The sequence below is a fragment of the Lates calcarifer genome, linkage group LG17, assembly GCF_001640805.2.
Source record: "Lates calcarifer isolate ASB-BC8 linkage group LG17, TLL_Latcal_v3, whole genome shotgun sequence".
Classification (NCBI taxonomy): Eukaryota; Metazoa; Chordata; class Actinopteri; family Centropomidae; genus Lates; species Lates calcarifer.
Window position 1 is genome coordinate 19012974 of NC_066849.1, and position 23442 is coordinate 19036415.

Here is a 23442-nt window from a genome sequence, read left to right on the forward strand (position 1 = left end):
ACTGTACAGAAATTGGTTGGAATATTACAATAAAACTGAGTGAATTCCTTGGTTTTGGTTTTCAGACAGCAGGAAAAATGACAAACATTATAAACATCAGCTAGCACTAAGGAGCAATAACAGCTTTTGAGAGACTTGAATTCCTAATGTTGCTTATTTGCTTTAATGCAGGTGATAAAAACCCCACATTGTACATCAGTTTTTACACTGATATATTCTTTATTTAATAACTTCTGCCTCAAGAAACAAAAAAGAAACAGACAAAAGTTGTATTAAATTTTGTTGTGATAAATTAAGCTTTTTGTGCTGACTTACATTTTAAAATCCAGTATATCGTAATTTTGATTAAAATCATCTGGATGTGGTCATTATGATGAATTTCCTGTGCATTTACTGCTGTTAAATTATTCAGTGCGTCTAACCATGAGGCATGGAGAAACTGGAAAGGTGAAGGAGAGAGGTGGTGCTAGTAGATCAATGACGGCAGTTTATCAATCACAGATTTAATGATCATTACAGTTGCTAAAGTGAATCAATAACTGACTGCTCAGTTCAGCTCCTGATGTGGGTGCTGTCAATCTAAATGTCTATTCTGGTCAAATCCTTGTCTAATATTTCATGTCCATGATTATTATTGAATCCAAAAAAATCCAGTTGCAATAGAAATAGTGTAAAATAATAGTAAAAAAAAAGAGAGAGAGAGAGAGAGAGAGATATTTTTACCACTATAAATAAACAAAATCTAGATAATCCAGTTAAAGAAACACTTATTTAAAGTTGTATTGTTTATTCATTTAATAGAACAGTCTTTATTGTCACTGTTTCAAAACAATGAAATACTATTTAGCAGCTCTAGAATGACAGATACATATAAAATAATAATAATAAAAAAAGAATAAAAACAATTAGATAAAAAATTGTTTGTGCATCTAACTGCCTGTGGGAAGCAGCTTTATTTTTGTGAGTTACTTTTTTGTAGTTTTTTAGAGTGGGTACCATATACATATATATTTTTAAGTATTACTTCTATGCCACAATTCTCATCCAGATGTACATTATGTGTTGATGCATTTTATCCATCCCATGCCTATGCTCTGCGTGTGCACCCGCACTTGTGTTTGTCCTTAAAAAGGTCTTTAAGCATGCTAACCTCAACCAGGGCACAGGAGGCTGGCAGCTGGGCCCACTTATGGAGGAGGCTGGCATTCATTCTCTCTCTCTCTCTCACACACACACTCACACACACACACACAGTTTGCACTACTATATTTATGAGGCTTGTATTATTTATGATGTAATGCATTCCCTTGCAAACACCCTTAAGCATCACAGCAACATGGCTGCCCTTAACCTTCACCCAAGTTTTAACCTAATTCTAAATGTGACATTAACCCAAACAACCAGCTCTTTAAATAAAATAAGGACCACAACTAAAACCCATGGGGACAGCTTTTAAAGGAAAATTATGGTATATTTCAAGCTGTCGTGGAATATTTCAGTCTGGTGTATTTACCTTAAATGAGATATGTAGTTAGCCACTATGGCTAATCTCTGAACTTTCACATGGACTCAAGGACAAAAGTTTGAACTAATTTGTGTAAAAATCTTTATTTGGAAATCTGTGGGAAGCCTGTGCAGCTTGCCCAAATACATGTTCAATCAAGTCCTTTTTCACCAGAATTTTTCTTTAAGGTTCAAGTGGCAAACACAATAAATATTCTTTGTTGTGTTAAAAATAACCCATTTAATCTTATCACCAGAGGAATTTTGTCCTTATCAGACAGACAGAAGCATTGTTGTCTCATTAAAGTCCAAGCAGACAAATAACAACCCTGACCCAAATTGGTTTTCATAGTTGCCTGCTAACCATTGATATGATATGGAGCTCAAGGGTGAGGTGGGATTTCACAAAGTGATTCTTTAGTTGCGTAGTCAGCGTTACACAAGACAAAAAGGGACAGTGATGATGCAACTGAGACTGAAAGGACAATTAGCAAAAATTGCAGGATCAGACTTTTTCAAACTGAAAGTGAAATGCTGAGTGTTACTTGCAACCAGGTGAAACCAATGTGCACATTTGGGAGAGTCTGAGCACTTAAAAAATATGGAGGAGAAAGCTCTCAGGCAAGTCGCCACTGATGGACAGAAAGCCTACCTACCTATGGCAATCACCAGGACAAGTGGTGAAATGGAAGTGCTAAACTCTGAAAAGTAGCTGATGAAGTTTTCCTGAGATTCCACATTTTAGGGAATTTTCCAACACTTTTATCCAAGGCACCCTACAATGAGTGGCCAGGTAAGATTTCAGTTTATTGCTGTGGGGCACTCTGATAGGATTCAGGTCCACTGTCGAGGTTGAAATTGCAACCATTTTGTTGCTGGACGACCTCTTAGCAACCAGGGTAATTATAGAGATAGTGCCATTCACAAAATAAAAGGTACAGTGTTCTGAATAAAATGTCAAGTCCCTTCAGTATGCTCTGCTGAGAGGTTCTGAGAGCGTTCTCATGAAACTGCAGGTACTTTCTGCAGCATCACAGTGTGCTTTCATGATCACTTACTACATGTACAGATTTACTGTGCTTTACAGCTAACTCAAATTACACAGCGCACATATTTAGTGACACTGACCAGCAGGTTTTTGATTGCAACAAGCTCATACTTTTTGTGAATTGTGAATAAGCGTTCCTGAATCAGGATTTTTTAGAGTTGACTCACAGTCTGCACTTCTAACCGATGCATCGACCCTGCTGGGCGAGTGGCGGTGCCATCTTTGGGATATAAATTGGTCAGGCGCTTGAAGCCTTTTTGCGTTTATTCATGTTTTTCATCTTAATAAACACTAAACATTATTACTGGTATCTTTTCTTCATTACATCTATATAGAGAAAAAATACCCCCACAGCTCCCCAACTCAGTTCAACCACCTCACACTAAACTCCTATACATTCTGTCATGTTCTACCAAAGAAACTCAGATTTTAGTATCTTTGTTCATCTTCTGGCAGGGAAAATATGAGATTTCCACACAATCAGAGAAAGTAAAAGTTGGCGTTTTAGTCATAGATCAGTTATGAAATCCCATCACACTGTGGAGTGTCTCTCCTGATGGGCTGCTGACAGCACCATCAGCTGTACACTGAGAGCTAAGAGTATTGGACAGCCAAAAGAAACAAGTCGCGTTGTCCTCTATTACCATCACACAACTCTAGCTTCTAATGCAGTTAGTTTTATGGTTCAGTCATTTTAAGATTTTACAATTTTTTATGAATTTTACTGCCTGGCACACTGTTGCGCCACTTGCTAAAAAAACTAGTGTCATGAGTTGACTCACAAAATGTTAGTCAACTGCTAAGGGTCTTAACAACTTATTGACTTTTAGGGGATTGTGCTCTGTAAATCAGGGCTACTTTCAGGGTGAAAGTGGTCTAAGTTGTCTGGGAAAACTGGGTAAAGATGGGGAAAAAAGAACTTGCATGCACACCACAAGTGCCTTCATTGTATTTTATTCACTTTTTAGTCACGCTAGAAGCAGCAGTGATGGCAATGATAGCATGTCAGTTAGCTGGTTGACCACTACTAGTTCAGACTGAAATATCTCTACAACGATGAGATGAATTACTTTGAAATTTGGTACAGACATCCATGGCCCATAGAGAATTAAACCTAGTGACTTGATGATCCCTGCCAACCTTAAGCTCAAAGAAGCACAGGCTCACAGAGCCACTGGAGTGGGAGTAGCCTCAGTCTTATAAATAGATAAATAAATGTTTAAAAATGTTTAACACTGCACATTACTTACTGTAGGAACACACAATTGGCTATAACACCTGTCAGCTATCAGGCTGCAGCCAGCATTTTCAAAGACTGAAGCCATGCAAGATGTATGAGGGTGTGTTGGTGTGTGGATGTACGAGTGTGTCTTCCTTATGCCATCAAAGGCTTTTGGTGGGCGCCGCAAGACTCCACCATTAGCACACAGAGGCAGGAACTGGCTTCCCCTTCAATTATGACTTCCCCACCTCAAAAGAGGGTCAGGTGGTCCTTTCTCAATCAGGACGGAAAGAGGAGGAGAAGAGTGGCAGGATGGAAAGAGGAAGTGAGGCGAGTGCTGCCATTTGTGGAAATAAAAGGGAATTCCTGATGCAGTGTTAGTTATGAATATTGAGCAGGCCTGGACCGGGATGCCTCTCTTGGTTTGGCTGAATAATTGTGAGTGGATCCAGTGCTTTTTGGTAGGAGGAACAAATACAGATTTTCGTTCCAAAACAACATATCAAAAATAAGAAAAAACTGGTGAAGCATCCAAAAGCTGCCTGCTCTTTAAAGTGTTTGCTGGCATGAAAATTAAACCCACTGGATCTACACAAAAACAAAAAAAGAAGAATATAAAAAGTTTAGTTTAGTTTTCAAAATGGCTCTTTTGTGCTGATATAATTATACATGCAACCTTTATTGTATAAAACGCTACTAAGAACGGTGAAAATACAAAATGTTGAATATGAGGTGTAGAAATACACTAGATTCTTTATTTTGTAATGTAATTGTCATTTGTGTATGCAATGAGTGTGAAACTGTTTATATTCCTGATCACTCTTCTTCCTCCTTCCTCTCTTGCTCCTGTTCCTTCCTCAACCCACTTCCTCTTCCCACCTACATTTCCCCTTATTACTTCACCCATGTTTCTATTTCTTCTCTCTCCATCTAGTTCCTCTTACTTTCAATCTTCTTCCAGTACCCCCTTCCATCTTACTTTTGTTCATCTCTCTCGTAAACTACAGTAAAGACAGTAGGGTTATGGCTGTTTCGAAGCTCGTCTGCAGTCTAAAGGCTGAGTGTCTGAATTTCAATGGCCAATTTAGCACCAAGAACAAGGGATTGGGCTCTATAATGAGGATGCCCAGAGAAGACATGATGGTGTGCATTAACTCCCAATTGCAGTAAAGGAAAGGCTACCCTGCTGCAGAGTTGTTACTTTGCAAATGCCACCTGATCAGCCATATGCTGGCTCAGAGGAAAATGAAGAGACTGAAACCTGAAAGTTTAATCTTTGCTTTGTTTGTTTCCATATTTGTTGCAAAGTATTCACTGATGCTATCTTTCTGGAGTAACCCTCAGAGGCAGAAGTTTAAACAGATACAGGATACAATCATTAGGAAAATACCAATAGAGTCTCGTTTTGGGTTTCTTTCTGTGACAAAATGGCTGTGAATACAGGGTGGACATATTTACCCCAATTTCTTGCCAACGAAGAGCAAGCTTAAACATTTGATCCGCTCGATAGACAGAAGACAAAACAAAATACATAGATTTACATTATTTATGCACACACACACACACCTTTCTCACCTCAGTGATTCTTACAAAGCTACATCTCGAAAATAACTCTCAATATCCAACCATCTTGCTCAAGGGCACCTTAACAATGCTTGCTAAGGCAGGCGTTGGATAATCGCACAGATCCCATCAAGTCTAGAGACTAAAACTGGCAGCTACACAGCCACAAGCCCACATCGCCATCTTCTTCATCACTCCTTAAAATTGGTGCAGAGTGGAGGAAATATGAGTGACTCCGGGGAGTTCTACTTGTTGATGACTGTCGCTTAAGAAACACACACATCTCACAAAAGCAACTACACAAATGTGAATGTCTACTATTTTCACCTTTATTGGGTTGGCAGCAACAGCAAAACCATAGCCTTTGACAAAATTTCAAAATAAAAAAATAGATACTGTGTAATTTAACACACTCTGCCTCCTACTCAAAACATCAGCAGCCTACTTGATTTAACACAAATGGGTGCGCCATACCTTTGTCAGAATGTTTGTCTTATTTTTTTGGCTGTACAGCAGATTAAAAACAGATACACACACTTTACATACAGTATACTCATATACAGTATATTGTGTAAAGGTTTTAACATAATTTAATAAATAAATACATATCAACCTGTAATTAAACTCTTTACTTAACTCTCTCAACTAAAAGCCCCTATCAATGCACTTTAAAGTAAGACAACTTGTTTGAACAAGAGAACAGTTTTGATTTTCTAACACTTCAGTTTGGTCAGTGTAATACAGACACATATAAACAATTTATTTTTTAAATACTCATTCAACGGCTCTTGGAGTTTTGAAACCCTGAGCCAAGACACGCATTTAACATAACCTGCTACAAAAAAAGCCCACCAAAGGAATTAATATTTGTGCAACTTCTGACCAAATACTGTAACCTCCACTTTAAAGGAATATTCCAACTTTTACATTACATGGTAACAACTGAGCTATTTTATTTTAGGCCATTACAGAATTTATCTCTCTCCTGTTTTATATAATATTTTGTTGTTGTTTGTCACCACATTGTGAAGATAATACAGCACTAATTCAGAGCCTATAAATTTCATCTACTACCTCACTGCACTATGCTCCAAAGGAGCACAAAAAACACAAGCTAACAAAATAAAAAAATAATTATAAGTCTAATATTTGACACGGCTATGCTGTGTGTTTCCCTACTGTTATTCCTCATATATGCCAGGTCATATGGCTGTTGAAGGAAATTCACAAGACTCAGACAAATCTGCTGTCTCCTCTTATCTTACAGAAATGATGTAGACGTCAGATAGTAGGACATGTACCCACTTGTAGGTAGAAGTCAGATCGACACTGATAAATTAATGACTTGACCCATTCTTGGTTCAAGTGGAAACCCCACAGAACCTACCATAAAGTTATGGAAAATTAAATCAAATGCCTTCAGACGTGTACATGGACACAAGGTATGTTCATGTAGCTGGAAAAAGTTTTTAAAAAGTGCAGCATGTCCATGTAACGCTAATTATTTCTCAACATCTTTTTTTTCTTTTCACTTTTCCTACAAAATACATCTTTAGGCACGTATACAGAACAATCTGTAATGCATTAAAGCTGCATAAAGCAATATGTTTTTTAATATTAACACTGAATCAAATAACTCCTGATTATGTTAAAGGGTGATGAATGCTGATAATCTCTCTGAGAATCAACACCCTATTCTGCAGCTTTACACAGCTGCTTTTACCTCACTGATTTGGTTATCCCAGTTATCTCAACCAACAAAACCAAAACACTGCCGGCACATACAGTATAAACCATGGGAAGCCACTCAGCACGTGACTATTTCAAGTTGACTACAGGTTATCTACCTCATGCAAAACTGTAAAGAGCTGAAGTAAACAAGTGGCTGGTGAAGAAAGTAGAGCATGTAGATAACCCAAGAGACACATATATTTTTCTGTTGGTGGTTTACCAAACCTTGGCTTAAAAACAATATTTACTTACATTCATAAGGTGGCCAGAAAGACTCTACTGGAATGCTCATGTAACTCGGTTTCTGCTGGATTTGTCAAGTGGCAAGCTGCTTGCTAACATGTCACTAAAACATAATAAGCAAAAGGCCTGGAGTCTTTCTGCCCCTAGTAGTCAAAAATCACTTAATGCAGCTTTAAAATGAGGAATGACTTACACAGGGTACTGTTAAGCAGCATAGAATGGAACAACAGTTACAATATCAAGGGGATGGGTTTGCTGTGTCACTTGGTTTCTAGCATGGACAAATATACAGTACAAGCGAGGCCTAAACCACAGATGACCAACAATACTATATGAGCAAAGAGGGAAATCAGCGTAAGTCGCTGGCTATAGTACGTGGCTGTATTCTTGTGAAATGAATTACGTTTTGACACTGATCCAATGATCAAGGGAATGTACAAGGTAAACTGACTGGAATGACTATACTAGTGTGCTGTAGCAAAGGGTGAGAATCATAACCAAAGGCAGTCTGCAGGTTGCTTTAGCAGCGCACATCATCTGCTATTTGTCTATCAAAAACCCCAGATTGGTAAAACAGTCTCCAAGCTGGGAGGGCACAGTACAAGAACAAAAGAGCTATTTTTTTAGCAGAATGAAGGTAACTACCCATCTCCAAGAAAAAGCTCACAAAGCACAGTCATCTGTTACAAATGTGTTAAGGAAATTTCAACAAGCCCGGCTACCAATGCAATGTCACCCCCCCCCCCCCCGATTTATACTGTGATTCCCAGTTAGGTTTTACCCTGTGAAGCGTGCACAGTAAATACTGGGTTCATTCACAAAACCACTGAGAAGTCGTTAAGACATTCAGGCCTGCAGTGACTTCTAATGCCTGACAGTAATGGAACTGGTACAGCTGAAAGAAAGTGGGGCAAATTAAAAATAATGAACATTGTCTGGCCTGTTGTTCAACAAACAAACACAAGATAAGCTACTGATAGCCTTAAACCTTTGTCACAACTAAGCATGTAATTTCAGATCAGTTAAGTTTTAACCTCACAGCAACCTCCAGACAGATCAGATCACATTAACCTGAGCCTCTGCTCACCACTGCTAGGAAATAAAATCCACTATCATCTCTAACAAAGACAGCCACGCCACTGATGCAAAGCACCTAAAACCAGGCTGCATCTTCAGGTTCATCACTGCCAATTCTTATCACCTTCTTTACTGCTCCTTACTTCTGTTGTGTGGTCACTATCCAGTATACGTGGCTCTCCATATACAGGGGAAGAGGGATGTAATATTTATTTCCTGGTTAGTAATGGCTGTCATGAGCACTCATGCATCAAACTGTTAGCAGAATACTCATAACACAGCCATATCAGGAATGCCACACAATGGTAGGAATCCTGGTGCTGATGGGCTATTTCATAAAACCTATGAGGGATCTTGGGAAAAAAAACACTGTGCTGGGTATTCATCTGATGAGAGCATCAGTTCACTGCCCTCAGTACAGGCCTTGGTCCAGGGTGAGCTTGACACACCCTTGGTCTGAGTCCTGAAAATAAGGTGCTTTTAGTAAGGGTCCACTGATCAATTAGTGACTAAAGATAAGGAGCTGGTTGGTAAACTATGGAAGCAGCATGTCATGTAGAAATCACACTAATGCAGTAGGCATGGTGTTAAATATGCTGGAAATTTGACAGTCTACATTACAGATTTACAAATATGTTAAATAAAAAGTATTAATTCCAGTTTGGGGGATTTAAACTTAATTTAAAGGTTTCAATACTCCTCTTCTAAGTTTAGATAGTTTTACAGTCCTTGGTCTAATGCTGTATGTTTTGCATAACTATCTACACAGTGCAATATTGGACTTTTTACTGTTTAAGATTGCTGTGCACTGTTTGATTATGTAGCATGTTCAACAGAAAATCTGAGAAAACAGCTTTCCAAATTTCAAACCAACTGCCAGATTGGTGACTGGCCAATCACTCTATTAATTGGAAAAATTGTGGCAGAGGACCTGACCTGTACATCGCGAATATTTTTTTGCATCTGTCTCCTGTTCACCTACTTACATCATGTTTACAGACTCACCACAAAAGTCTTACACAGAAAAAGACTGGTTACTTTCCTGTAGAAAACAGTCAAGGCCATACACCAACTGTTATTTATCAGCAGCATAATGGCTGTTATCATTGTCACTTCATGTGGTTATACAGTTAAATGCCTAATATTCATTTACAATCTTTAAACAGATTTGTGAGCACAAGCAAATGTAAGTTATCTGCTAATGACAGTCATAGAAAGTGCGAAGACATCCGGTAGAAGGTTGATCGAATTTACAAACACTAACAAAATTTAACAGGTCTGAAACAGAGTGGTCACATTTGATGGCTGAGGAAATATCTGTGAATCTTTTTGAATTTACAGTTTTGTCTTCTCACTAGGTCTGACCTGGCAAATGACAAACAGTGAGATGCAAAGGCTAGTGAAGCCATGGGGAGACTACTTTCTATGTGATCCACAGCTATGTCATATAGCTTAGAATAGAAGCCACCACAGAGTGCCAATCTGTTATTAACTCCCTCTGTTTAGACACTGCACCCATCTCCTTGAAAAGCTTGTAATGCAATAAACCATAGTTTACTGTGACCAAGGCAAAGTCACTGGTGTCAACTGACAGGCTGTTGTAACAGGAAGTGTTTTCTGTTTAGTCAAGCCCTGCCAATTTAACTGAAAGTTAACAAGCTCCTGGGCTTGTTAATATTCATGTCTCCCACTCATTGATTCCAGGAGTATCTTCATCATCATCCTGTAGAAGTCATCCCTTTAGATGGAGCATGAGTTTGCCCTCTTCCTTGGTTTAGGTTCCACAAAATCCCTGTCATCAGCCGCACAGTGACTGAAGGAGCAAATTGTCTGCGAGAGCCTACGCATGCCCAGGCGGAACACGCTATTAGACAGACTGTAGATGACACAGTTGCAAAAGCTGTTGCTTATGGCCAGCCAGGTGGTGATGAAGGAGAGGGCAGGACTATCCAGCACATGGGAGCTCTCTAGCAGGAAGTAGATTATGTAGGGCAGCCAGAGCATATAGAAAACACTGGTGATGCGGAAGAGCACCATAGCATAACGGCGATCTGGTCCATGCCCTCCCTGATGCCCGCCGCTGCTACCTCCCTCACCAGCCTCCATCTCCTGGCTTGGGAAACGTGCCCGCCGTTCACTGATCTCCCTATTATGTTGCTGGCAAATGCGAAAGATATGGTAGTAGGTAAAACAGACCACAAGTGCAGCAGGTGCATAGAGCATGCACACTACAAAGCCTGTAAAAAGGGCAGAGGTGGGCCAGGAGTGAGCACACCACTCAAAAATGTCTCCATGATATCCTGGCTTACCCCACCCAAAGAAGGAGGGCAAGAAAACCAGGCTTGAGTAGACACAGATGAGGGTGATGCAGCCTCTTAGCCGGCATGGTGTCACCAACTGGTTGTAAGATAGCGGTTTAGTTATGGCCAAGTAGCGGTCCACACTGATACAGGCCAAGCAAGCCATTGAAACACTCTTCAGTACAGAGATAACATAGCTGAAGACCTGGCATGTGATGGGCTCCTGGACACCAGCTGGGTAGTGGAGTAGAGACAGGGTGGGCACCAGGCAACTAAGACCCACCAGCAGATCAGCGTAGGCCATGGTCTGGATGAAGTAGCTCGTGGTGTAGTGATGTAGAAGAGGGGCACAGTGGAACACAAAGATTACCGTCAGGTTCCCTGCAATAATGAGCACTGTCAGAAGTACAATGACAGCAGTCTCCAGGACGCAAGCCTCCAGGCCTTCATTCCGCCCCCAGCCCAAGGGACAGGAGTGGTTGGAGGCCCTTCCAGGAAAGAGGTCTCCATGGCTGCTGTTGGCAGTGAGCACCGGGTCCGTTGTCAGTTCAGACTGGTTCATTGTTCTGGGTGCTATCCAGGTGGGTCAGGTTTGTGGTGTGCCACCCATAAGGCAGCTGGCCTGAAACTGGAGAACTGCCGGCCCCCTCCCGCTCCTTACTGGGCGTCTGCAACCTCCCTCAGTTAACGGAGCTCAATACTCTCTCTAGCACACTCACTCTCTCTTTCACCTTACTCTCACATAGCTGGGTCTCAATCAAATGAACACTGACTGGAGGAAAATCAATACAGCCTCTGGGAGAGTAGGACAACCCGTTCAGCTCTCCTTTGCCAATCACTCATGGTTAGTGAAAGTAGTGGGTGGGTAACAGTCAGGAGTAGAGAGAGGGAAAAAGCTGTATTCCATCAGTAAACCTAGGGCAGGGCAGCATTAGTGTTGCGGCCAGCATCTATCCCAAAGGCGAGTTTCCCTGCTGCTTTGCCTGCCAGTCTGTGGCCTCATCTCCTGATTCTAATGAGGGTTGCCATCGGGAGGCTGACGGCATAAGCTGTCCTCACAAGGGCAGAGAGCACAGAAGATGCGAGGGAGGAAACCATATGAAGAGGTTAAAGCGTGAAGCAAAGTACAGTGCTGTCCTCTCTTGACAGATCATCAAAGGAGATCAAATACGCAAACAGCATATGGCCCCTATTTCAAATATCAGATGAAACGTACTGAATGCAGTTACCTTTCAAAAAAACATTTTAGGCAGCTATTGCTGAGGGGAAAAAAGCTTCTTAGGAGTCTCTCTCGGTGTATAATTACATCCATCTCTGTAAATCAACCCTTCAGTACAATCCAAAGTTTCACTGTGCCATGGGTGCTAGCGTGTTTACTATGTAACAGCAGGCTTCCCTTATTTTGGTGGTCCTCTGGTCAGTGTCTGGAGCCCATGTATGCCCAGCTATTGTCTGAATCAAAACACAGACACAGGCTAGAACAACATGGGGATCTCCGCAGGAGATAATGTCACAGCTCTCTCAACACACATGGCGCTGGGGGGAAAATGTGTTTACAAGGCATCCCCAGGCAGAATGAGGTAACAACCAAGCGGGTCAAAATGTCTGGATGACTTCTGCCATTAAAGTGATTTAAAGTTTAAATCCAAATGTGCAAACTTGCCTCTCAGTGTTCTGGACTGCAAGTCGCGAAAGACAAACAAATGTAAAAGTCCAGTAGCTGATGAAAGCGTTGAATGTCAGACTCCCATGCAGGCAGGTGAAAGGACTCTCCAGGAGCAATGAGAGGCCAGCTGAATAACTCAGTGCTCCACTCACTTCGGCTCCTCAGCAATCCTGTGGCAGACACTTGCAGAGAGGGGTGTGGGGATCAATCAGCAATCCACTTTTTTTATCCCGTATACTTGTTATTTGCATTTTTGTTGTGACATCCTGAAGCACTGGCACAGAGAGGCTTAGCACCTTCTCCTCAAGCACCTAGCACAACCGTAGATTTTCTAACTTGCCTTAGTCCCTCTAAGTATGCACGCTGTTTAGTTCTAGAGGTATGGGATCCTACAGCTTCGTATTTAACTCCTCTCTTGGTATGTCTGTCGCCCTGAACAAAACACTGGCAGCGCAACAAAAGGGGAATCCACTCTAGCAGCATAAAGAAAAGACCAAGTCTCAGTCGGAGTCCCAGTCTTAAGCACTGTCCTCTGCAAACGTCCCCCTTTTAATTCCGTTAAACAGGACAACCCGTGTTTTCAATAAACAGATCCTTAAATCCTGGCATAGAGAAAGAGATGAATGCAATGCATCTGTCAAAAGCAGCAAGTAAAAAGCAAGAAAAAAAAAGATGACTGCGCTGATGGAAATGAGTTAAATCTGCAGCGAGGGAAGCGAGGGGACGAAGAGTCCCTCAGCCCTGGTGCAGTGAGAAGGAGAGATGCTGTGACTGGCTTACACTTCCCTCCCTCCCTCTCCACACAATCTCTCTAGCTTGCACACTCAGTCTCTCTCTCTCTCTCTCTCTCTCTCTCTCTCTCTCTCTCTCACTCACACACACACGCGCACACACACACATACACCCTCCCTCTTTCTCACTCTCTCTCCCTTAGCCTCTTGCTCACTGCCCCGCCTCCTCTCCTCCCAGCTGCACCTGAGGCTCCCTGCCACATTATTCTGTCTCTCACACTGGCTCGCTCCCAGAGGTAAATTTGGATACATTTCCTATTTACATATTACTTATCTCTCAGAGTCTATTTTCTATTAACTAAAGCCCCCACCCCTCCCCCTTCCCCTATCTTACTTTCCCCTCCCCTTACAGTCCCATTTCTTCCTCTCACTCTCCCTTCTCCAAGCATCTACCTGGTCCCAGTTTGTTAGTGTAAGTATCACAGTAAATAATTACAAAATCTACATTTCATAACACTTTGGTGGAAAAAGGAAAAACAAGTAGTCATCAGTCTCATCTGGCCACTTTCTAAAATACATTAGTGTATAATGTGTACAGGATGGCACTCCACCTCCATAATCCACAGGAACATCTTGGACAGCTAATCCTAGTAAAATATGTCTATATGTATAGTGTATTTATTCTTTATGTAGCCAACAGCTTAGCACAGTTATGCTTGCACCTTAGTAACAGTTGCCAGGCATTTTGGCCAGTTGGGAGCATCCTCTGGCCAGCAGATGATAAAGAGGATCAAGTGACAAATTGGCTAAGCAGACAAGCGGATGGAAAGACACTGTCAAGCATCATGTCTGGGCAGGAGAGTCTTGCAAAAAAAGAAAATGCAGAGCAATTTTTTAACATTATTATTTTCTTCTTTTTTTTTTTTTTAACAATGAGAACCCATTAAAGCCTATGAGCAGCGGCTGGCTGCAAGTCAGATGGAAAATGGCTACTTTCGAAAACAGCACTGCACCTGCCCTCTTCCAGGAAGTCTGGAGTGCTGTGATTATTTGGAAAAGGTGGTAGGGATTTTACACTATGTAGACTCAACAGCTAGTAGAATTTTCTGGCTGAACTGATGTGTCGGATGATTCAGTGAGGATGCACTGCTGCATAAGTTAACACTGAAAGTTGTACAAGTCAATCCTTTGTAGAACGAGTAGAGATATCCTGTAAGATTACTACGGTATATTTGCAACAGATGGACAACAGGAGACATTCTACTATTTCACTATATCAACTTATCAGATATCAAACCATCATGGAAAACCAAACATGTTATCTAAACAACAGCAAGGAAATATGCCTTCCAGGAGAAAGGGTGCAATAACATTTTACAGAAAAGGTGGCATGCAGCCAACCAAATTCTTGACACACCACCTCTTTAAAGAAGAACATTCAAGCTGGTGAAGCATTGAAGTTCTGCTGTCACTATGGGTGAAGCCAGTCAATGGAGATCTCTCAGCACAGTGTTCTTTACCTTTGGAGGTGGACACTGATGAAAAACACGACCAGAAGGCCACCGTTAATAATTCATTCTGCTCCAAAACAAAGCCAGCAGGGCCACTTGGAAACAAAGGTGGAGGCTGATTCACCTTTCACTGCTTCCCAGCATCCCACCCTCCTCCACCCCCTGGGCTCCTGCTGATTCCAGTCTCAACAACAATGTGTTGGCATAAGCAGGGAGTTTACATCTACATTAAAGGCGTTCAGCTGATGGGTTCATCCAGAGCAACTCACAGTACAGTGAATAAGGATGTAGGGATTTCATGGTTTCATTCAAGGACATTTTAGCAGGACAAGGTGAGTAAGTAATTAAGTGAATAAAGTTTATACACATATATATGGCACCTTGGTATAAAAATAATCACATGGCACTAAATATTACACTCAAAATAATCCAAAAACATTTATGGAAGGCCTGTCTTATGTTTAAACAAGTCTACATTGTTGACCCAATGTCAACTGAAGGTTAAAAGTTATTACACACCCTGGTGGCCAGGAAAAAGTGTACAATAGTTCATTCTGGTCTTGAATCCTGAGGTGGGATACACCACTGAAGCATGGTATGGTGGCCAAAAAGCATGGGATTTTGTTCAAAATTATACTAGAAAATTAAGTTGACACTTCCCTCCAGTCAGAGATATTATATCATGATTTACTATCTAATGTCTCAAGTTACATGCTGATGTCTACTGTCACATCAACAGTAGTTAATATGCAGCTGCTTATGGGATGTTTGCCAAATTGTGTCATGAGTCTCTTCAGTATTTCTCAAATATGACTTTCATTTCAAATTTCCTCTGAAATGAAAGACATAGCGTTGACGGTGTAAGAAGTTTGTTTCATGCACCACTATGTCTTAATGTGACTAGACTACAATGACAAAAAGCAAAACACAAACATTCTCCAAATCTTGGGGGGGGTGTCCATTTCTTTTTCATGCGTTTTGTTCACATCAGTTAAGCTGTGTTTCCATGAGACTACCATCTACTTTGGTTTTGGTCAGTATCCATAATTTCGATACAACCACGGTGCTGTGGATACAGATATAAGTATTGTCTGTCCACCTGTGGTTTAATGGATTATGATGAATTACAGTTATTATATATGTGATAATATTGGATAATAATGCAATATTTTGTTATGCCTTTCAGGGTACAAGCATGGAATGCACTGGCAAAGGGTTCTAAACCTGCAGCATGCACTCATGCCTAAACTATTATGAGTTTATCTTTTCAGCATATGAATGTAGGCGCTTCACACTGTTTGTTTTACAAATTGTTGTTAATAAGGCTAGTTATCAATGTAATTTACAAGAGTAAAATGTTAGGATTGGTTGTATCTTGTCATAAGACAACCCACACATAACACATTTGTCCAAATGTAAACTGTAAATGCAGTGGCTTCTGTAGTGCAGCTCAGTTCACTGACAGCCCTCTTGTTCAAGAGTCTGGGGGCTGTAATGTAGAGGGATAGGTGGTTAGTGGAGCAGATTAGTACTGGTTCACTGCCTGGATACCAACATTCAGCTAGCACCATCAACGGACCAACACTAAACCCGCTTAGTAGGCAGAGGCCAGTATTTATATTTATCAGCAGTGGGCAAAGGTTTGTCTGAATTCAGTCCCCGGGCTGAAGGGCACTGACAACATTAGCAGTCATTGCCTTTAGTGCAGCTTATTTGCCTGTCATAAAGACTGCACTGGAAATTGAGATGTCATAGGTTGACACTATTTGTCAAAAATTAAATCCTGGTCTTCATGTACATAATGTGACGATTTAAGCACTCAATCCAGTGAAAGGCAGACTGTTGTTGGACTGTGTGCCTCTCTTGGCTGTTTGGCATCCTGGAGTGTAAAGCATTACAGACAAGCAGCAGGCTTGGGGGAAAAAAATTCAGTGTACTATGTACACATTACTGAAATGCCAAGTTTTTGCCAAATTTTGTAGTCACCTCTCAGTGCCAATATAAAGTTAGTTGTGTAAGACAGCCGTCAAATAAGTGCACATTTATTTATTGTTTTTTGGTTAATATAACACAGATAATGTGTGCAGCAGACACAGTGGGAAAGGGAAATTTCAAATATAAAGACAGGAGCTAGCGCCTAGCATGTGGAAAACAAAGTAACTGCTACTCTTATCACATTTCACATGACAAGAATTTATGTTGAACACCCTTAACAGAAAAGTATCTCTACCAGTGTCACCTCCAGCATAATGTCATCATGTATACTGCGTACACTGGGATTGCTGCAGTTGAATGGTAAAGAGGAGGTAAAGGTCAAAGACGGGCTGCCCACTGAAATCACCATCCATCATCTTCATTTAATCTCACACCACATGGCGGTGAAGACCTTTCTGACTGCTCAGGTTGAGATATTTATATTCATTATTCTGTAGCTCCTATTGTCCTTGCACCATGTAGGTCAGGATGTAATGTGCATCTTTTAGTCATTTGTAAAGAATAAATGTAAACAGTGATTCTTTGTACTTTCACTTGAAATTGAGTGACTGTCAAAGAAAAACAACAATGACAAATAAATATTTGTTGAACAAAAGCCATTGTATTTTTAACACTACTAACACAAAGGCAATACTTTTCCCATAGAAAAGCATAAAATGTGTCACTAATGTGTGTTTGAGGGTATACAGTACTATGTTTCTGATTATGCTAAATGTCTCTCTTTTTCTTTCAAACCAAAGGATTTTTACATTTGTTGTTCACTCGACACCTGCATGTTGTTCATAACAACTCCTGCACATTTACTGCATCAGGAGATTCAAGCTAGTGCGACTCTGCAGTGAGGAAGAGGAAGAAGCAGAGCACTTCTCTGGCTGTGAGGCTACAGTCAGTATGAGGACTGAGACACAGCAAGTGTTGTGACCAAAGAAGACGCTGTAGGGTGGATCTTCTTAATCCGAGCTGTCATATCAGTGTCAGCATGGCTAGGAGGCTATGCTAATACACACATAGCGGGTGTATTCACTACTGTAACGGCAGCAAAATTACAGTTAGAGCAAACATCCTTATTTATAAAACTGTTTACAGCTTTGGCATTGCATGTTAATTTTCATTGACATAAGAAATTCTACCTTAAATGAAAAGATTGTCAATGGAAACACTATTAATTGTATTGTGTCAAGAACATGCTCTACACATACGTGCTTGTGAGTGTCATAAATACTCAAAATCTATTATAAACCCTGTCTCATAGTTCCTATTCTCTTGTTAATTTGTTTAAATATATCAAAATTACCACACTACATAAATAACAGATTAGATTTTTGTTGGTTTTCCTTTTCCAGATATTGATTTTCATGACGCTGTGGAAGAAAGGCAGTGTGTCCTTTTATGGTGCCTACTGGGTTCCTGCTGTGGATATGTGAATGAGAGCTAGAGGGCTGCATTATGGAGACACGCACAGCGTCGGGAAGGGAGGGGTGCTGTGAATAGACCTATATTGTAAGGAGGGGAGAATGGAGGTGGTGTTGCTTGGCTATGTTGTAGCCATGCAGTGCAGCTGGTCCCGACAGATACTATGCAGCAGGATGGAATAGTGGGGAGTGTGTGTGCATGCGCATGAGTGTCTTTGTGTGAGACGCTGTGACTGACAAGAGTTTAGACCCTAGAGGGGATTTTTTTTCATCCATGAATGATAGGAGACCTCAAACTAGTGGTAGGGCACACAGCTAGGCCAGAGCACTTATGCTTATATATTTGCATAATGAGTATCTGTGCATACATACATACTGTATTTGCAGCTGGGGGTGAAAACCCTGCATCTCTAAAGTGTTTGAAAACCTAAGAAAAACAACTTTGTTTATAGCTTTGATCACACCTCATGTTGTCCACTACACCAATGTGTTTTGAAGGATTTCAAAGATTTTTGGCTGTCAAACAAACATCAAAATCAAGTTTGAATTTTAAAGTTTCTTCTTCAAGTGACATGCATACACCAACTGGCCACAACATAAAAAAACAGTTATCAGTTTTATTTTATGGCTCAATGGTGTGTGTATATATATGTATATATATATATATATAATATATAATATATATATATAAATACATAATACATACATACACAGGAAAAAAAGTTATATATATAGAAAGAGATCTGTCTGTCTGTAACATTAAAGCTGGTAACTGCTTATAATGTTGTGTCTGATCAGTGTTTAAAGTACATGAGCACCTTCAATGGACAGTATATCAAAATACTCATATTTTATATATTAGCAGAGCAAAGAGTACTCCAAGCAAAGTATAGAAATGAGACGATACTGTATAACTACTATGATGTCATTGTATTAAGAAAAAAATCCTGGACAAGGGAAACCGGGGAACCTTTCTGGAGCCCGACCTGGGAGAGGAGCTCATCCGCAAGCATCTGGTAGCGGGCTTTCGCTCATGGGGCCCGGCCAGGCTCAGCCCTAACAATGAGATTTGCCCTGAGATGCTAAAGGCTCTGGACACTGTGGGGCTGTCATGGCTGACATGCCTCTTCAATGTTGCATGGAGGTCGGGGACTGTACCCAGGGAGTAGCAGAGCGAGGTGGTGGTCACCATTTTTAAAAAGGGGGACTGGAGGGTGTGCACCAATTATTGGAGTATCACACCCTCTGCCTCCCTGGGAAAGTTTACTCCAGGGTGCAGGAAAGGAGGCTCAGACTGATTGTCGAACCTCGGATTCAGAAGGTCCTGTTTGTGGTATTCATAGACAGGATCTCAGGGCGCAGCCGAGGTGAGGCGTGTGTCCGGTTTGGGAACCTCAGAATCACATCTTTTGCTTTTTGCAGATGATGTGGTCTTGTTGGCCTCATCAGACCGTGACCTTCAGCATGCGCTGAGGCGGTTTGCAGCTGAGTGTGAAGCGGCGGGGATAAGGGTCAGCACCTCCAAGCCTGAAGCCATGGTTCTCAGCCAGAAAACGGTGGATTGTTCCCTCCAGGTGGGGGGAGAGTTGCTGCCTCAAGCGGAGGAGTTAGTATTTCAGGGTCTTGTTCACGAGTGACGGGAGGATGGAGCGTGAGGTTGACAGGCGGATCGGTGCGGCATCAGCAGTAATGCGGTCACTGTACCGGATCGTTGTGGTGAAGAGGGAGCTGAGTCCAAAGGCAAAGCTTTAAATTTACCAGTTGATTTACGTTCCGACTCTCACCTATGGTCACAAGATCTGGGTAGTGACTGAAAGAACGAGATTGCGGATACAGGCGGCTGAAATGAGTTTCCTCCGGAGGGTGTCTGGGCTCAGCCTTAGAGAAAGGGTGAGAAGCCTGGACATCTGGAGAAATATCAGAGTAGAGCCCCTGCTCCTTCGCATTGAAAGGAGCCTGTTGAGGTGGTTCGGGCATCTGGTTAGGATGCCTCCTGGGAGATGCCTCCTTTTGGAGATCTTCCGGGCACACCCAACTGGGAGGAGACCCTGGGGTAGACCCAGGACACGTTGGAGAGACTATATATCTCTTCTCGCCTGGGAACACCTTGGAATCCCACAGGAAGAGCTGGAAAACGTTGCCAGGGAAAGGGACATCAGGAATGCCCTGCTTAGCCTGCGACCCAATTCCGGAATAAGCGAGAGGAACTGAACTGAACCGAACTGAACTGAACTGAACTGTATTAAGAAAAACACAGTCAGTAAAGATGGTTTTCTGTGATTCTAACCTCCAGCACTGAAAATTAGCTCTCTTTTATAATGTTACTACAAGCACCAATATGCACTGTATTCTTGCACTTTAAGCCCAAATACACATTGTGTATGGGAGTGACTGCAATGGTTGCCAGAAGGTTGTGAAGTAGTGGGTGAAATTTGGGATGGATTCATAAGTAGCTAGTCACCTACAAACGTTCCAATTATCCAAATATCACGTACTTAATGAACTAAGGCAGGATGTTCAGAGACAAAGGCGAAAGGAGACACAGAATTGTCATGGAGACAACTTCAAGCAGAGTGAAGTCCATAGACCCTTGCAGTTACCATGGCAGCCTATCTTATGTACATTGTACTCCATGTGTCTGTATGTGGGTGATCAGGCGTGGGTGTAGTATTATTCCAGCCTGGCTGCATGGTTGATGCTACCTTTGATTGTACACTGACGTTAAATGTCATTGCTAAGCTGGCGTCTGGCCTGAATATGACTCAACATCAAAATGTAAAGCACCTCACATTCCTAGTCTCAACTTGCTCTTTGATTTAGTTACATGTTTTGTAAAGAATTTGTAAAGGATGACAACACCCAAAGAAAGGTGCTAGTACAATATCATATGTAGTAGGGTAGGTATTCAAAACAGTTATTAACACAGGATTAATGTAGAAACATGCTTTTCGATTACATTTATCAGTTCCTGAAACCAATATTTGGACTTCCTGCATTTCTGTCCACTTAGCCAGTTACATATGCACTGATATACTGTGCTTGTATTATGATTCAATTTAGTGCTTTAGAGGACTTAAAATCAGAAAGTATGTAATATAAATGATACCCACTGCTAATAGTTGGTACAAATCCTTTAACCCTCTTACTCGTACAGATTTGTTTACCCAGGGAGAAAACGGCAGGATATTTTAGAAAAAGGCTGAAAAGAAAAGGTAAAAAGAAAAAAAAATCAATTTCGTTTGCAAAACAATCTCCTTGGAAGACCTTCAGTTTCATACAGTAGAAGGCTGCTTATGGCCTGCTGTGGTGAAACCGCTGTTCCAGCTTCTGATTACAGCCGTTGTACCTGTGGAGAGATCCTGACCTCTGTTAACACGCTGGTTGTGCTGTGAGTGAGACTGGTCTTCGGAGAGGCGGGCCTGGAAATAGCTGGCTGAGCTTTTTTAAGCTGTGGGTTCAAGCGTGGCAGCACACCTTGGGCTTGTTCAGCTCTAGGGAGACGAAAAGGTTGTTCAAATGTCACTAGCAACCCCCCAACCCCGACCTCAAACACAGTGCTGCACCAGCTGAGAAAGGAGTTATTTGTGAATGTCTCAGATGCCCTGAGGCCATGGTGTGTGTGACACATTGTGTATTTGTGACTCTGTGTGTGATGACTGTAAATGAGAGCAGTACAACACTGGACATGACACTTTGCGATCTATGATATCGAGTCAGCCAAGGGCCACATGCTGCTAAACGCTCAGTAAGTTAGATGAACCCAATGGTTCATGCTAGAAAAGATCATTTTAGAGGTTTGCAATATGTTTTATGGAATAAAAAATAATGCATACAAGTGGTCAGTGGTTTATGAGAAGGCATCTCCTCATCTTATGGTATCAAAAAACTAACCATCCATCTAGAGTATGAATTCAATGGTAAACAGTGATTTGGGTGCTAAATTACTAGAAGTGGCAAGTAATTTAAGACGCTCTATGTCTTTGATGTCTGTCCAAGCATCAATATTTTCCTGCTGCCTGTCCACCAAATTTGTTGATATAGGCTCTTAATGATGCAACATGTCAGAATCATGATGGGGCAACATAAAAAGAGATGTGATCTGAATCAAATTTAAAATGACATAACAACATGTACAACACTTGAACACAGCATATTATAGCAGAAATGTAGACACAAAAAGGAATAGAAACCTTACAAAGAAAGGTATCTTATGAAACTCTGCAACCTTTTCTCTATTTTCTATCTAAACTAATTCTTTGTGTCATGAACACAGGCCAGCTACAGTAAATTATATTAGAGAAGAAGTGCACAGGATTCATTCCTAAGGGTGAAATATTGAAGGCTGAAGGACATTTTGTTCAGGGTGTCTGATAGTTTCATTAAGATAAACGCCTGACTTTTTAAGACCTTTACAATGATGTTTGGGGACAGCTATAACACAAAGCTTTATGCACACACACAGGTGAAAAACAAATTAATCACACTTTTCTCACCTTTTTGGGTATAGAACATGCATGCTACACCTCATATTCTTTAAGAAAAGCAGAGTATCATGAAATAAAAATGATGATTGTTGGATACTGCATTTCATTTTTATGAATCTACAACTCAAAATCACAATTAAAATTAGTTCAATCCCCAAATGCAATATAAAAACAGAAATCTGTGTCGCTGATGTACTGTAGGTTTAAGTACTAGAAACCACACATGGTTTAACACCCGTTAGCTGTGGGTCACTAACATGACGCCTGTCCAGAACCCTGGGTGATACACGGTGCTGTTTAAGGACACTAGTGCCCCTTCCATAAGGGCGACGGTCCAATTACTTAGAATTCAATCAGCATTAACGTTGTCGCTGAGCCCAGACAACAGACATTAATAAACTACACATCGCCCTCGCCGCTGCTGTCATCTGCCTCTCTTCCCTCGTCCCCTCCCTCCTCCACCTTCCCTCAATTCCATTCATTTGGTGCAGCTATTAATAGCGCAGCCACCCGCCTATCAATACCATCACTACTCCAGTAAGACAGAGGATGTGGGCGTGGTCGAGCCAGTGGAATGAGAATAAATGAGCAGCACTACAGGAGCTTGGTCTTATGTAATGAAAGAGAGAGAGAGAGACAGAAACAGAGAGAGAGAGGCATAGAAAAACATGGCTCATATGAAAGACAAGAAGAATGAGTGTAAGCAGTGCAGGAAGATGGCACATGAGACAAACAAGTGAGGCACTGTTGAGAGGGAAAAGAAAGATACTACGGGAAAGAGAAAGAAAAAGGACAGTGGAAGTGGAAGCTGAGGAGAGAAATGGGGCATGAAGTACAAAAGACAAAATGTCCCAATTTAACAGATAAAGATGGTGAGAGAAACTGAAATATTGAGAGGGACAAAAAGAGGAATTTACTCAGCAGGTGAAAGACAACGAAAAATATGTGATCCAGGA

General features: G+C 41.3%; 2 protein-coding genes across 2 annotated transcripts in view; both read right to left on the bottom strand.

The window, feature by feature from the left end:
* The window catches only part of rabgap1l (RAB GTPase activating protein 1-like), a 108403-nt gene that overhangs the window by 55944 nt on the left and 29017 nt on the right, over positions 1–23442 (bottom strand).
* Positions 5650–13521, bottom strand: gpr52 (G protein-coupled receptor 52). Its single transcript, XM_018695287.2, has one exon. It carries the CDS (start codon positions 11247–11249, stop codon positions 10128–10130), a length of 1122 nt encoding a protein of 373 aa, XP_018550803.1. The 5' UTR covers positions 11250–13521; the 3' UTR covers positions 5650–10127.